This window comes from Tupaia chinensis, unplaced genomic scaffold, assembly GCF_000334495.1.
Source record: "Tupaia chinensis unplaced genomic scaffold, TupChi_1.0 Scaffold000129_1, whole genome shotgun sequence".
In the NCBI taxonomy this organism is placed as follows: domain Eukaryota; kingdom Metazoa; phylum Chordata; class Mammalia; order Scandentia; family Tupaiidae; genus Tupaia; species Tupaia belangeri.
This window is the reverse complement of record NW_006159598.1, coordinates 881987-895966: the sequence shown is the minus strand read 5'-3', so window position 1 is coordinate 895966 and position 13980 is coordinate 881987. Positions and strand designations below refer to the sequence as shown.

General features: G+C 51.5%; 2 protein-coding genes across 2 annotated transcripts in view; both read right to left on the bottom strand.

The window, feature by feature from the left end:
- The window catches only part of LOC102469385 (myeloid cell surface antigen CD33), a 29583-nt gene extending 25051 nt beyond the window's left edge, over window positions 1-4532 (bottom strand). Inside the window, exons 1-3 of the mRNA XM_027770366.1 lie at window positions 4494-4532; window positions 3457-3949; window positions 2983-3261 (exon numbers count right to left, since the gene is read on the bottom strand). Of these exons, the coding sequence (XP_027626167.1) occupies window positions 2983-3261; window positions 3457-3949; window positions 4494-4532 (811 nt within the window). The remainder of the gene's footprint in view (window positions 1-2982; window positions 3262-3456; window positions 3950-4493) is intronic.
- Window positions 4533-10480: 5948 nt separating this feature from the next.
- Window positions 10481-11994, bottom strand: LOC114004467 (sialic acid-binding Ig-like lectin 13). The gene is made up of 2 exons (XM_027770365.1): window positions 11986-11994; window positions 10481-11780 (listed from the first exon to the last, which is right to left on the bottom strand). Exons 1-2 carry the CDS (start codon window positions 11992-11994, stop codon window positions 11145-11147), a joined length of 645 nt encoding a protein of 214 aa, XP_027626166.1. The 3' UTR covers window positions 10481-11144.
- Window positions 11995-13980: the final 1986 nt, after the last annotated feature.

Below are 13980 nucleotides of genomic sequence, written 5' to 3'. Positions count from 1 at the left end.
AAAAAAAAAAAAAAGGGGGGGGGCAAAGGACTTGAATAAAACTCTCAGAAGGAATGTCAACAAATGAAAGTATTCAAAAATAGATTTCTCTGGCCAGCCTGGGCCTGTGGTCACATGAGCTAGAATCTACACTGCTGACTGTGCTGCTCAAGCCCTGGACCTTGTGGTTCAAAACCACATCGGGTGCATATGTGTGCCCAAACGAGCGGAGGGAGATAGGGAAGGGGGGATGTGGCCTGACCACACCCCCGAGGGGTGCTTTCTCCTCTTCCTCTCCCTGAGCCTCTGTCTCTCTGTGGCAAGCACACGTGGCCTCTGAACAATGAAAAACAATAGATTTGTCATCACTAGTCACTGCATTAGTCCAGATCAAAGCCACAGATTAATGTCATTTCACACCCACCAGCATGCAGGTGTTTAAGGACGAGAAATAAGGACCTGCCCAGGCCTAGCAGCTAAAGGAGCACGATCCCACATGCCAGATCACGGTTCGAATCTGAGCCCTGGTGGCACGGAAAACATGACAGGCACATGCGTGTGCACCCCCAGGATCCCACAAGATGGAGGAACTGAGAGAAAGAATTGTGGCAGGCCTGTCTCCTTAGCGAGCGCATGCTCTTTCTCCCTCTCCCTGTCTCTGTCTCTAGCTACTGCAGACACTCTTAGGTAGGTTTTTTTTTTTTTTTTTTTTTTGGGTTTTTGCTATAGGGCACGTTCACTCGCCAGAAAGACAGAGACAGAAAGCGAGAAATCACCTCCCAGGGGAGATGGCCATGCCGCAATCCCTTCTCCTCCATTCTCCTCTCGGGATCTTGGGCACGCCCGCACACGCACCTGGCGTGAGTTTCAGCCACCAGGTCTGGGACTCAAATCACAGTCAACTACATGGGAGTCCAGCGACATAGCCATTATGCCAACTGGTGGTCGCCTTTGGTAGTTTTTAAAAAAATACATACAAGAACGGGAGGATTTGGAATCTTCATTCCTTGGTGGTGGGACTGGGCAGTGGTGCTGACACTGGAAGAGTCGGGCAGCTCCTTACGGAGATATGCCCAGAGCTACGCATGTAGCCCAGAGTCCCAGTGCTGGGAAACTGCAGCACGTGTTCGGTAACACCTGTACATAGATTTTGTTTGTTCCTATATGGTGTGAGTACTTACAGGACAGACAGAGAGCGAGATTGAGAGAGAAAGTAAGAAAGCACCCCCCGGGGGGAACGGCCCAACTGCAACCCCTTCTCCTCCACGCTCTTCTCTGGATATGGGGCACACTAGCATACACGCCCTGCATGTTCTTTTCAAGCTGCTGACTCTGAGGCTCGAACCACACACTCAGCCATGCGGGATCCCATTGGCTTAACCTCCACCTACCTTCTGTGCATGAATGTTTGCACAGCATTGCTCAGTTAGCGAAAAGTGCAAAAACCCTGACGTCCATCAGCTGATGAATGGATGGGCACATTTGCTCTCCACACAACGGGGCATTACGTAGACGTAAAAAGAAAATGCGTGTTGACAATGCAACGGCATGAACCCTGAAAATCCTGCGTGGGGGAGAGAAGTCAGACGGGAAAGGCACCACACGTGCGGTGCTACTGACACACAAGGCCCACGAGGGACGTCCTTGGGAGAGAAAGCAGACCAGTGCTTGTCAGGAGGGACATGGGTGCAGGGCTCGCTCTGGGTGAGGGCAGTGTGCTGGAACCACAGCGGTGGCGGTGGCCAGTACTGGGAGTGAGCTCAAAGCCCCTTGACTGTAGGAACATAAGAAATTGATGTTGGGAGAAACGAATCTCGGTAAAATACGTATGCATGTAATTCTTAGTTCATTTTTTTTACATTCCTGATAAAGTGGGTTTGTGTGAGAAAGGGAAGGGAAGAAACACCTCCAAGGCTCAGTCGTCCTGCCATGCCCTTACTCACGTCCGCCAGCCATGAGACTCCAGCTCTTGCACGCCCCTGGCTGTGTACAGGTAGGCCCGAGAACTGAACCCTGGTCTTCCACCTGGGCCTGGCACTGGGCCACCGTGTCTCTTCCATTAGTTTCTAATTTCATGATCGAATGTGTGCACATGCAGGAGAGAGGTAGACAGAGAGAGAGAGAGGAAGAGGCGGAGAAGCACCCTCGGGCGCGGTCATGCTGAGACCTCCCTTCTCCAGTCTCCAGCCCACCAGGGTCCTGGGTATGCCTGCACATGTCCAGCGTGTTTTAAGGCCATTGGGCTGGGACTCAAACCACGCGATGCATGTGGCCTCCTGCTGTCCAGCCCGGCATGCTGCCCACTGCACCGCTGAGGCGGGGCCACACACACAAGGCTTTTGAGCTGCAGGGAGATGTCATGTTTCCTGACGCTGCCCCATGAGAAGGCCCCACTGAGCCCCAGACACCCCGCAGCGTGCCGGGCAGTGCAGGCCGTGATCGGGCTGGCTGTGGCTGTGGGGTGGTGACAGGGGCTGTGGAGTCCCGACCTCATTAGGGCGCTGTCTCTCTGTGCCCCTCGTTCTTGGAAGAAATGAATAGCAGTAATAATTTTTAAAGACTTACGAAGAAAGGGAAGGCTGAAGGGTGTTCAGGACGTGGACAATAGGGCCTGGAGAGGCTCTGCTGTGAGAGTGTGGCCCTGTCCTGCTGCGGGCCCGTGACGTGAGAGGTCTTTGGGGACAGGTCCCCACCGTGGCTGTGGGGGTTGGGGATATGACGGGAGTCAGGGTCCCCAATGGAGGTCTCTGGTCATGGGGTGAGTCCAGGAGAAGGAGTCCCGCCCTGCCCTGAGCTGGATTTTCCCAGAGGAGGGCGGGGTGCAATTAGGGCAGAAACACTCTTTTCCACACCAGAAGCCACAGGATGTAGGAGGGACACACTTGTGTCCCTGCAGGGCCCTAACTCGGCCAAGCCTCCAAGACACAGCCACCAAGTGTCCCCAGACCAGTCTTCCTGTCCCCCTGAACCTTCAGGGACCCGGGCATCCTGGCCAGCACTCACAGGACATGCTGAGCCACAGGGTTCTCTCTGTGGTCACGCCAGCTCCCGGGAGCCTCACCTGGCAGGTGAGGTTGGTGCCGTGGTCCTGGGGCCGTGGGGTGAGGGTGAGCACCGAGGAGTGGGTGGTCGTGGGGCCCAGGGAGGTGGGGGCAGCTGACGGCCAGGAGAAGGTGGGGGGTGTTCCCTGCTCACAGGCCCAGGGCACCGAGCAGGTCAGGTTACTGGGGCGGCTGGACTCCAGCGTCGCCGGGATGTGGATGTCGGGGGTGAGGGTCAGGGCTCGTGAGGAATGGGGGGACACAGGATCAGGAAGGGTCTGAGAAGCGGCCGTGAAGGCAGCTCAGGCTCTGGTCCAGCCCCTCCCTGAGCCAGACAGGCTTCACCCAACCCCTCCCAGGACGGGCCCCAGCCCAGTCCAGCCCTGCTGCCCCAGTGGCTTTCCCCCTGGGGCCACCCCTGGGGCCCGTGCCTTACCTGTCACATGCAGGAAGAACTTATTAGTGGACGTCCACTTCGTATATCCTCTCTCCACGCGAAAAACGTACGAACCACTGTCCGACTTCCGGGCGTCTCTGATGCTCAGGGAGCAGTTGAGGACTGTGGGGTCCCCAAGGACCTGGAATCGGCCCTGGGTGTCCTTTTGCACTGCTCGATTCTGGTTGTTGGTGGCCACTGGGGTGTCCCGATTTATATCAGCCCCGGCCCGAAACCAGTAGCCATAAGCAGGGAGTAGGTTTGAAGAGATGCCCCAGGAGGAGGAGAAGGAGCAGGGCACAGTGACGCACAGGCCCTCCTGCACTGTCACCGACTCAGGCACGTCCAGCCAGAATCTGTCATCCTGAGCCAGGGACCCTGTGGGGAAAGGAGGGTCAGCCCGGCCCTGCCCCCACCCGGGCTCCCCCCTGCCCACAGCGGGGGCAGCAGCAGCAGCGGAGGCTTCATCTCGGAGCCGAGGTCCCTGGGCTTCCTGTGTGAGCAGAGGGGAAGGCGACGGCAGGAGGGGCAGGGCCAGGACCCACGGAAGCCGGGGAGGAGCTCCAGGCCTGGGCTTCACAGAGGAGGAACCTCAGACCCCAGGTGTCCAGGCTTCCCCAATCCACACAGAGATCCTGGCCACTCAGGAGAGGAAAGCCCCAAGACCGCCCTGCCCCATCCCAGGCGCTCTCTGACCTGGAGCCTGGACCAGGACCAGAACCTCTGGGGAATACAGGGCAGGAATGTGCGTGAGGGTCTAAAGTCCTCCCTCTCTGAGCTGCTGCTCTGTGTACCACTGTGTCCACCAGGGAGCTGGGCACTCCTGGCCATGCCCTGGAGAGTCAGGGCCTCATCTAGACCCATTGGGTGGTGGGTCCTGCAGGACGTGGGATTCTGCAGGGTCCGAGTGAGTGTCTGGGACTCGCAGCGGGAGGGTGTCTGGGCTGAGGTGGAGGCAGCAGCCGTCCATCCAGGGGTGCAGCAAGCCCAGGGAGCATCCATGTGCGGTGGGACCGGAGACGAGAGGGGCCACTGACCGTCTTTAACCTTGAGGTGCTGCCACCCACAGCCCGCATCTCTCCAATCGCGCACAGTCGGCTTCAGACCCGTGGTCACCGGGGACTTCGCCTGTGTCTAGGACCCTGGGCCTTTAAGCACTGGGGTGGGAACTTTCCGTCCTAGGCCCTAGCACACTGATGTGCATGCATTCCATGACATCTCCCAGGAGAGCCACGTGACATCTTCATGTGAAGGGAGAGACCGTGGACCCCGGGACCGGGTAGGAGCCTCCTCCCCATTCACACCATCGTTCTGTGTGGGGCTGCGTACCCCCTGTTAAGGTCCCGCCCAGACAGACGAGCAGTTCCGCAGAGAAACACCTGCTTTTCTCCTGTCACTGAGGACAGGCCGTTTCCAAAGAACCCGAGCGCAAATTCGTGGGAAGCTGTGTGTTCGGCTCCCCGGATCTCCAGCTCAGCGCTGCCTCTAGGTCTGGCCCCATTCTCCTGGCGTCACGCCTTCAGGCTCTTTCACGTGCTCGGGCCTCACAGAACAGCGTCCCTTTCCGTCGTCATGGGAGGGACGCCAGGTTTCCGGTTCCCCTGTTTGTGCACCAACCGGCTCAGGCGCAGTGACACGGTTTCCGGGTTTTGGGGACAGAGGAGCAGAGCTGCTGTGAGCCTCGGCCCGCCGGCTTCTGTGTCAGCACGGTCGTCGTTTCGTTTGGGGAGTGTTCAGGAGCCGGCACTCGGTCACCATGGGAGGCGTGAGTTCCAATTTCTGCGACGTTGTCAGAGTGTTCTCCAAGGTGGCTGCAGCGTGGTGTGCCCCACGGCAGCGCACGTGAGCTCTGGCCGCTACATCCTGGCCAGCACGCGCTCGTATCAGGATTTTTTTTTAATTCCCTTAGGTTTTTAGTCTGTATCTTCTTTTTCTTTTTTTCTTTCTTTTTCTCCCCTGCCCCCCGCCACCCCTCCCCAGTGTCAAAGATCTTGCTGTGTCGCGATCCTTCAGGTTCTGCCTCCCAGCTGGGAGCAGAGGTGCCCTCACTGCCGGCATTTCTTTTGTGTTAGACGAAGTGCCTCTCACTACCTGTCCAGGCCAGCCTCCGGCGTTGCTGGTGTAACAGGTGCCCCCTGTGAGCCGGGATTTTTAGCTGGACCCAGAGATTGAACCCAGGCCTCCAGGTGGCCAGCCTGCCAAGCACTGCATCTCAGCAGCACACGCCAGTGTGCTTGGGCCAAATTTGTAATATCTTTATAAAAGCATTATTTATTTAATTTTATATACCATTATTATGATTTTAAAATTTGCTACAAGGCATGCACACTCACCAGAGAGGAAGAGTGAGAGGGAGTGAGAGCGCAAGCCACCAGGTCCGGGACTCAAAGCACGGTTGGCCATGTGGGAGTCTGACCCCTCAGTCACCACACCCCCTGCTGACTCCGAATATGTATTTTAAAGCAGTGGGTAGGGAGCGTGCTTCCTTGTGATCACATGCCATTGTCTGATATAGTCCTAATCGAATGTTCAGCTTCTTTTTGTTGTTGTTATGACAAAATATATTCATACAATCGATATTGTACCATCTGTGATCAGCAGGTGATGTGGCAGGTCAGATAATGGGCCAGCTCTGGTTTTGTTCCCAGACCCAGTGGCTTGAAAATCACACTGAGTGAATGTGCATGCATGCCCAGCATCTTGAGATAATGGAGAAGGGACTGCAGCATGACCATTCTCCCCGGGAGTGATTCTTCGCTGTCCCTCTCTCTTTCTCTGGTGAGCACCCTATGGCAAAAACAAAAACAAACCAAACAAACCAAACAAACCAAACGAACCCCACGCGAATCATTTTCTGTGCGCAGGCAGGTGGCACTTACTGCAGTCACGCCTCCGTCCAGCTCCGTAACCTTCCCACGAGAACCCCACGCCGACCTTGCCTTCGCAGCACACGTTCTACTTCCTGTGTCTGATTTTTTGGAGGAACCGCCACATTGTTCTCTGCAGAAGCTTCACTATTGCTCACTCTCACCAGAGACTGAGTGTCTGCACGTCCTCACCCTCATTTGTCATCTCCTTTCCCCTTTTATTTTGATAATGGCTTTCGTGATGGGCATGCAGTAGTAGCTCACTGTGGTTGGCTTGTTTTCATTTTTCTTTTAAATAGCGCATACGTATTTTAGGTGTAGAACATGACGTGCTGATGTCGTGGTCATACTTTGAATTCCTCTACTGAGGGATGAGTGGTGCCGAGCATCGTTCCATGTGCTTATTGGCTATTCGTATATTTTTAAAGAGAAGTCTTTTATGCACTTTGCTCAATTTTAAAGGGCTCTGTGGTGAGTGCTTTCTATTTTTAAATAGGACCGGCAATAATTGTTCTGTTTTGAGAGTCTGTGATGTTTTCTAGATGTGTCATTCATCGGAGACAAATCCTCAGATGTTTCCCAGTCTACTTTCCTCCTCACGCTCTTTTCTTTCACTGTCTTACACGCTTTCTCTGCATTCCCCAAACACGTGCTCCCCAGGAGATGACCTACCAGTGCGTCAGGGTAGGCAAGAGCAAAGCAATGATGGGACAATGCCGAGGTCAGTCATAGATGGGGACATTGCATTTCAAATGCCACATGGCAACACACTGGGCTAATTAATGCCACCCATAGTCACCCTGGTCTTAGTTTCTAGAACTTGTAAATGTTACCTTTTGAAAAAAAATTATTTGAAGGTGCGATGATCATTCTAGTTGAGGTAATCATGGATTACCCATCTGGTCCCTAAGTTTAGTCTTACATGTTCTTTTAAGAAAGAAAGAGGAATGAATTTGATATATAGAAAATAAATGAGGTCACATGGCCACAGAGGCAAGCTAGAAGTCAAGGAAAGACAACAGGTGCAACAATCTGAAAGAAAGGGGAGGATTTCCTCTTGAGCCTCTGGAGGGAGTATGCCCTGCTGACCATTGGACTTTGGCCCAGCAAAACTAATGTCAGACTTCTGGTCTTCAGGAATATAAGAGAATAAATACCTTTCGTTATCAGACAATACGTTTTTGGTAACTAGTCACAGAGGTCTTAGGAGAAGAATAAAATGACTTCCTGGGCCCAGCATGGTGTAATGGCTATGTTGCTGAGCTCCCACCTAGTTAGCAGCTTAAAACTCAAGACAGACGCATGTGTGTGTGTCCCCAAATCCTGAGAGGAGAATGGAGGAGAAGGAATTGTAGCATGGATGTAATACCTCTGGGACACGGCAGAAAACAAACTGAGCAAAGCCCCTCTCTCCAGGTGTATTCTCTGCTCCTCTTCGTAACAGAACCCTTCAGGGTGTTGTCTACGCTCACTCTTCTCTGCGTCTTCTTGCTGTAACTGAGTCCTCTCTTCACTGCCACCATTTCACCCCTGGGGGGTGATTTCTCGCTTTCTGTCTGTTTCTCTCTGTTTTTCTGGTGAGCACACGCACCCTGTAGAAAAAACCTCTCCAAAAAAAAAAAGAGAGAACCTTGTACACTGATGGTGAGAATGTAAGTTAGTACAGACTTTATGGAGAGACGGATTGTCACTCTGAAACTTGCTGATGGTAACTACCATATGATCCTGCTATCCCATTTGCAGCTACAGATCCATAAAAACTAAAGAAGTTATTTCAGAGGAATATCTGCACTCCCACATTCACATCATTGTTCACGATAGCCATAATATGAAATCAGTCCAAGTTTTCATAATGGATAAGAATAGGAATGTATGAGTGCAATAGATCGTTCTGCGACCTCAGAGAGAAAGGAAACGCAGCCATTTTCAACTACAGAATGAACTTGCAGGCCATCGTGATACGTTTTATCAGCCAGGCACAGAAAGACAACTGCTGCATCATCTCATGTATGTGGAACCAAAAAATTTTAAACTCATAAAAGCAGACCGGATAGGGGCTGGCAGGTGGCATGGTGGTTAAGGTGCTGGACTCCTACATAGCTGATCACAGTTCAAGTCCTGGACCTGTGAGCTTGCTTTTTTGCCTTTTCCCTCCCTCTCTGGTCAAATTTAAAATTAATTAATTAAGAAATTTAAAATGAATAATTTTTACAAAAAGTAGAACAGTGGTGGCCGTGAGCTGGTAGGTGTACCAGTGTGGAGATGGGTACCTAGTTTCAGTTTGACAGAGAAGGCTGTTCTGGGATGTAATGGACAGCAAGTGACTACAGCTAATAACACTTTGTGTATTTCAAAATTCCTAGTAAACTAAAAGTGTTCCCTCCGCAAAACAAAACAGAACAGATATTGCAGAATATGGAGTATTCTCATTCTCTGAATAGAGTGTGAGTTCAAACCGCAGAAGTGCTGTTAGCGACATGAAGTAACGCAGATGGTATCTAGGTTGATGAAGCCATTCCACAATGTATACATGTTTTAAAACATCGTATTGTAGACCATAAATAGAAATAATTTTGTCAATTAACAAAAATGTATACAGATGAATGTCCACAAAAATCAGTTGTACATTGCAAATGTATACACACACACATATGATTTTTTTTTTTTTTTGGAGAGGTTTTTGCTATAGGGTGCATGCTCTTGCCAGAAAGACAGAGAGAGACAGAGAGACAGAAAGCGAGAAATCACCCCCCAGGGGGGATGGCCACACCGCAATCCCTTCTCCTCCATTCTCCTCTGTCGGCGTCCGCCCCAGGGCTTGGGTCTGGCTGAATCATGATCAGGGGGCTGCTGCTGAGGAAGAGAAAGAGGACGAGAAAGAGAAAGCCCTCCATCTTGCCAGGACCTGGGAACTGGAAAGAACGAGACAAAGGGATAGAGTAGAAATGGACACAGGCAGCCTGAACCTAGGTAGCCCAAGCAACCTGTGCCGCCCAGATGAACTGGACGTCTTTATTTATAGTACAAGGAGACATTACACATGTATGTTTCATGACACTTCATGGATTAGTTGCCAGGTTACAGACAATGAGAAGCAGTTAACAAATCTATATGGGATTAGTCATACCCGGGGCCAGGTGTATCCCTTGTTGATAATCCCATCTAGAGTAAATCTCATCTTCCTTTCTAATGCAGAGAACTAGCTGTTAGATGTGTCTGTTGGAACGCCCCTAGTAATTTCTACCCTTGCTCTGTCTGCAGCCAAGGTCAGGGAAAGACAAGTTACAAGGTTCTGCCAAACCCCAAAAGAGCATGTGGTGTTTGCTCAGCGCATGTCCCCACACCTCAGACTCTCTCTCTTAAACGTGTCCCCACACTCCTCTCAGGATCTTGGGCACGCACGCACACGCACCTGGCATCAGTTTAAGCCACCAGGTCCGAGACTCGAATTGCAGTCGACTACATGGGAGTCTAGCGACATAGCCATTATGCCAACTGTTGGTCCCTACATATATGATAAAAAAATTTTAAAAAAAGTTTGCTATAGGACACACACAGTCACTGAAGAGAGAGAGAGTAAGTAAGAGAAAATGAGAAATCAGGCCCCTAAAGGATGGCCATGCTGCAATCTGTAGTCCTCTCTGTTTTGGGGCATGCACACACACAATCCAGCGTGTTTTTCAAGCCATTGGGACAAGGATTCAAACCACACAGTTGCCCATGTGGGATCCAACTGCCTTAACCTCTGTGCAATCTGCTGACCCCTATATACATATTTTTTATTTGTTAATTATACTTTAGTTAGCTGGAAATATTGCTCTAAAACCTCCAGAAGGGATCACAATAAATCATGAGAATGGGCAGGTTGTGGACAGAAGTCTGAGTGCTTTTTCCTGTTTTTACAAAATCCTTTCCAGAGGATCTAGAGAGAGTCATGCCCACAAACACTAACGGACTATTTTGACCCACCGGTGACAGGCTTCCTACATCCCACTCCCCCTATAGTGTTGGAGTATCTTCGTGATGTATTTAAAGCCTCCTGGTCGCTGTTAAAGTACATTCCTTTCTGATCCCAGCAACCTTCCTTTTTTAATCATCACCCTAAAAACTGTAAAACCCACCTATAACCCACAAGCCCCCACTTCACACATCCCATCTTTTGGAGCCAGACCAATGGAAGCACTTTCCCTAAATTCCAAACTCTGTCTCTCGCTCTCGAAATCAAAGAAACCCCTGTACCTGCTTACCCTGAGAGAAAGGTGTTTTGCCTTCTCTCTGGGCATAGGCCACTCATATTCTGCTTAGAAATAAACCACACTATTATTATTATTATTTACAGAGTTGGTTATTTTCTGGTTGACAAAGCCAACAAACAAAAACGGAGCTGCTGTTGTCAAGGTCACCAATGACAAAAGTGTTTCCTTGTGCCCTTTCTTCATCAACAATCACCCATTTCTTCCCTCATCCTGTGTCCTAACTGCACACCAGCTCTGTTGTAACGTCTGCACCCTGGACCATCTCCTGATCGCTAGACGTTTGTATTCAGCTGTCTCCCTGACATCGCCCTCTGATGTCAAGCGGCTTCCTGGAAGGGGCATCCTCCCTCCACACTGTACTCCACGAAACACACTCCGTCCTTCTAGCGGCTCCTGGGAATGTTGCTCCTTCATCCTTGCTCCTCCATCTCCCTCACTGGGCAAGTCCTTCAGAAACCCTGTGAGCCTGACCTTGGACACACCCAAGTGCACACCCTCACCCAGCTCTGCTCCAGCTGAAGCCCCTGCTCTAACCCTGAAGGAGCCGGTAGGCCCTGAGGGCAGCTCAGGCTCTGGTTCGGCTCCTCCTCTGAGCCAGGCAAGCTTTACCTCCACCCCTCCCAGGACGGGGTCCTAGCCCGGTCCAGCCAAGCCCTACACCCTGTGGCTTTCCCCCTGTGGCCACCCCTGGGGCCCACGCCTTACCCATCACATGCAGAACGAACTTATTAGTGGAAGTCCACTTGGCACTTCCTCTCTCCACATGAAAAATGTATGAACCACTGTCTTCCCTCCGTGCGTCGCTGATGTTCAGGGAGCAATTGTAGTTCTCCGGGTCCCCAAGGAGGTGGAATCGGCCCTGGGTGTCCTTTTGCACTGCTCGAGTCTGGTCGTTGGTGGCCACTGGAGTGTCCCAGATTGTATCAGCCCCTTCCCGAAACCAGTAGCCATAGGGCAGGGGGTAGTAAGAGTTGGCCCTCCTGTCGTAGTAAAAGGAACAGGACACAAGGATGCACAGGCCCTCTGGCACCGTCACTGTCTCAGGCACCCGCAGCTTCAATGTCCCACCATGAGCCAGGGACCAGGAGAAAAGAAGGTCAACCCAGCCCAGCCTCCATGCGGATTCTTCCCTTAGCAGGGGCAGCAGCAGCAGCAGCAGCAGAGGCCACATCTCCGTCTCCAGCGGAGGTCCCTGGGCTTCCTGTTTGAGCAGAGGGGAAGGTGAGGGCAGGGGAAGGGCCAGGACCCACGGAAGCCAGAAGCTGGGGAGGAGCTTGAGGTTTCAGCTGCACAGATCAGGAACCTCAGACCCCAAATGTCCAGGCTCATTTACTTCCACTCAGAGAGGACGAAAACCCCACGGCCCAGAGACTCCAGAGACCTGCCCAGTGAGGAGAGAGAAGCACCAACGCCATTCTGCCCCATCTCAGGTGCTCCCTGAGCTCCAGAGCCTGACTGGGACCTCTGGGGACATCAAGACAAGGAGCTGCGTGAGAGTCTAAGGTCCTCCCACTCTGAGTGTCCACAGGGAGCTGGTCACTCCTGGTCAAGACTTAGAGAGTCACAGCCTTGTCTAGACCCATGGGGCGGTGGGTCCTGCAGGATGTGGGATTCTGTAGGTGTGGTAGGCAGTTAGTCGTGAGCAGGCAGCCCTAAGAGAAAAGCGAAAGGCTCCCCTACCCCGGGCGCTGGGAGGGCGAGGCAGTTTGCCATCTTCCTTCCTTGGGGCCTGAGGGAAGCACACAGGGGTGATTCCTAGATTCTTCTCTTATCAAAAAGACCCAAGCAAGCATTTTGGTCAACACCCTAATCCCCAAGTAAGTGTTTTGGTCAACACCCTAATTCCCATTAGGTCAACGCCCTAATTCCCATTAGGGTAATAAACTAATTAGGCGGTCTAATTAAACAGCCTAGCTCACACTGGGCATGTGCAATTAGGTAATCAGATTCCTCATTCTTTATCTGTGAGGAAAGTGTGCAAGCTCAGGAGAAAACAGAATTCGAATTCAAACGAAGGGCAGAGGTAGTACAGCAGACCTCCCGCCATAACAATCCACGATTAACGTACCAAGCGCGGTTGCCACCTGGCGATCTGCCTGCCCGAGAGTCTTTTGGGTGCACTTCTTTTCTTCCTATTAAACCTTCTCTTTTACCTACTTCATTCGTGGTTGCGGTTTCGTTTTGCGCCTAGGGACGGGTCTCTAATTTTAGTGATCTGGACCCAAAGAACCAAGGACTTCACAACCCAGCTCGACACTCTGCCATCCGTCAACACAGGATCCAAGTTTGAGTGTCTGGGACTCATAAACCAAAGCGTGTCCTGGGTGAGGTGGAGGCAGCAGCCGTTCATCCCTGCATTCAGGAAACAGTGAGCAGCCGTGCATGGGTGGGGTTGGAGACGAGAGAGGAAGTCGAGACAGGAGACAGTGTGGGGCAGCCAAGGAGAGTCATCCTGAAACTGAGCAGGGACCCTCTAATGTATTTCCTAAAGTTCTTGAAAGGGAAGGTCCACTTACTTTGTAAGGGCTCAGAGTAAGGGGTAAGTCTTCGGGCTTTGGTTACGATAATGAAACATGGACCATGAGTGAGGGCCATTTGACCTCTAAGACTCACGTAAAGGAAAGATAAGGTTTCTATTTCAGTATAGGCTGGAAACTGCTGGCTGTGAGCATAAAGACCCAGGCTGAATGGCTCCAGTCACCTGAACGGAAATCTGACAATCTAAAGCCTCACCAATCAAGAATGCCCACGAGAGACAATCACGCCCTCTCGAACCAATCACTGAACTGATCGTGCGCTTGGGACCTCTGCCCCTAATTTTGCCCTTAAAAGCGTATGTGGGGACATCTCAGGGAGACCGGGTGTTTGCAGCTTGAGCTCCCGCTCTCCTTGCTTTGCACTTGGCAGTAAAGCTGGGCTTCCCTTCATCACACCGTGTGCCTGTGGTTTGGTTTCATGGCGCTTGGGCGAGCGAACTGGATTTGAGTTCGGTGACAACCTTACATCAAAAGCAGGGAGAAGAGGCCTTTCGGAAGTCTCTCGCCAAGTCTAGTCGTCAAGGGACTGGGCAGCATAACATAAGCAGCAGGAAAAGGCTCTAAGTAATATTCTAACTGTCTGTCTGTAATTGATTAAGTTGCTGGAAAAGTGCGCCCTGTGATACGTTTTAGTATAAATTAGCTTGAAGGGAGAGGCGCCTTGATATGGTTAGGCAGTCAATAGCAGAAATGTGTCTATGTGTGTTCTTTCTTCTTTCTTCTTTTTTTGTATCATAGCAAGCAACTGTTTATTGGGACAAAGAAGATATGCCAAAAGCCAACTAAGTTATTATAAATAGATATGTGCAATTTATTGTCATTTTTCTTAAAGCAAATGGAGTTAGGGTACAGCCACCGAAGTCC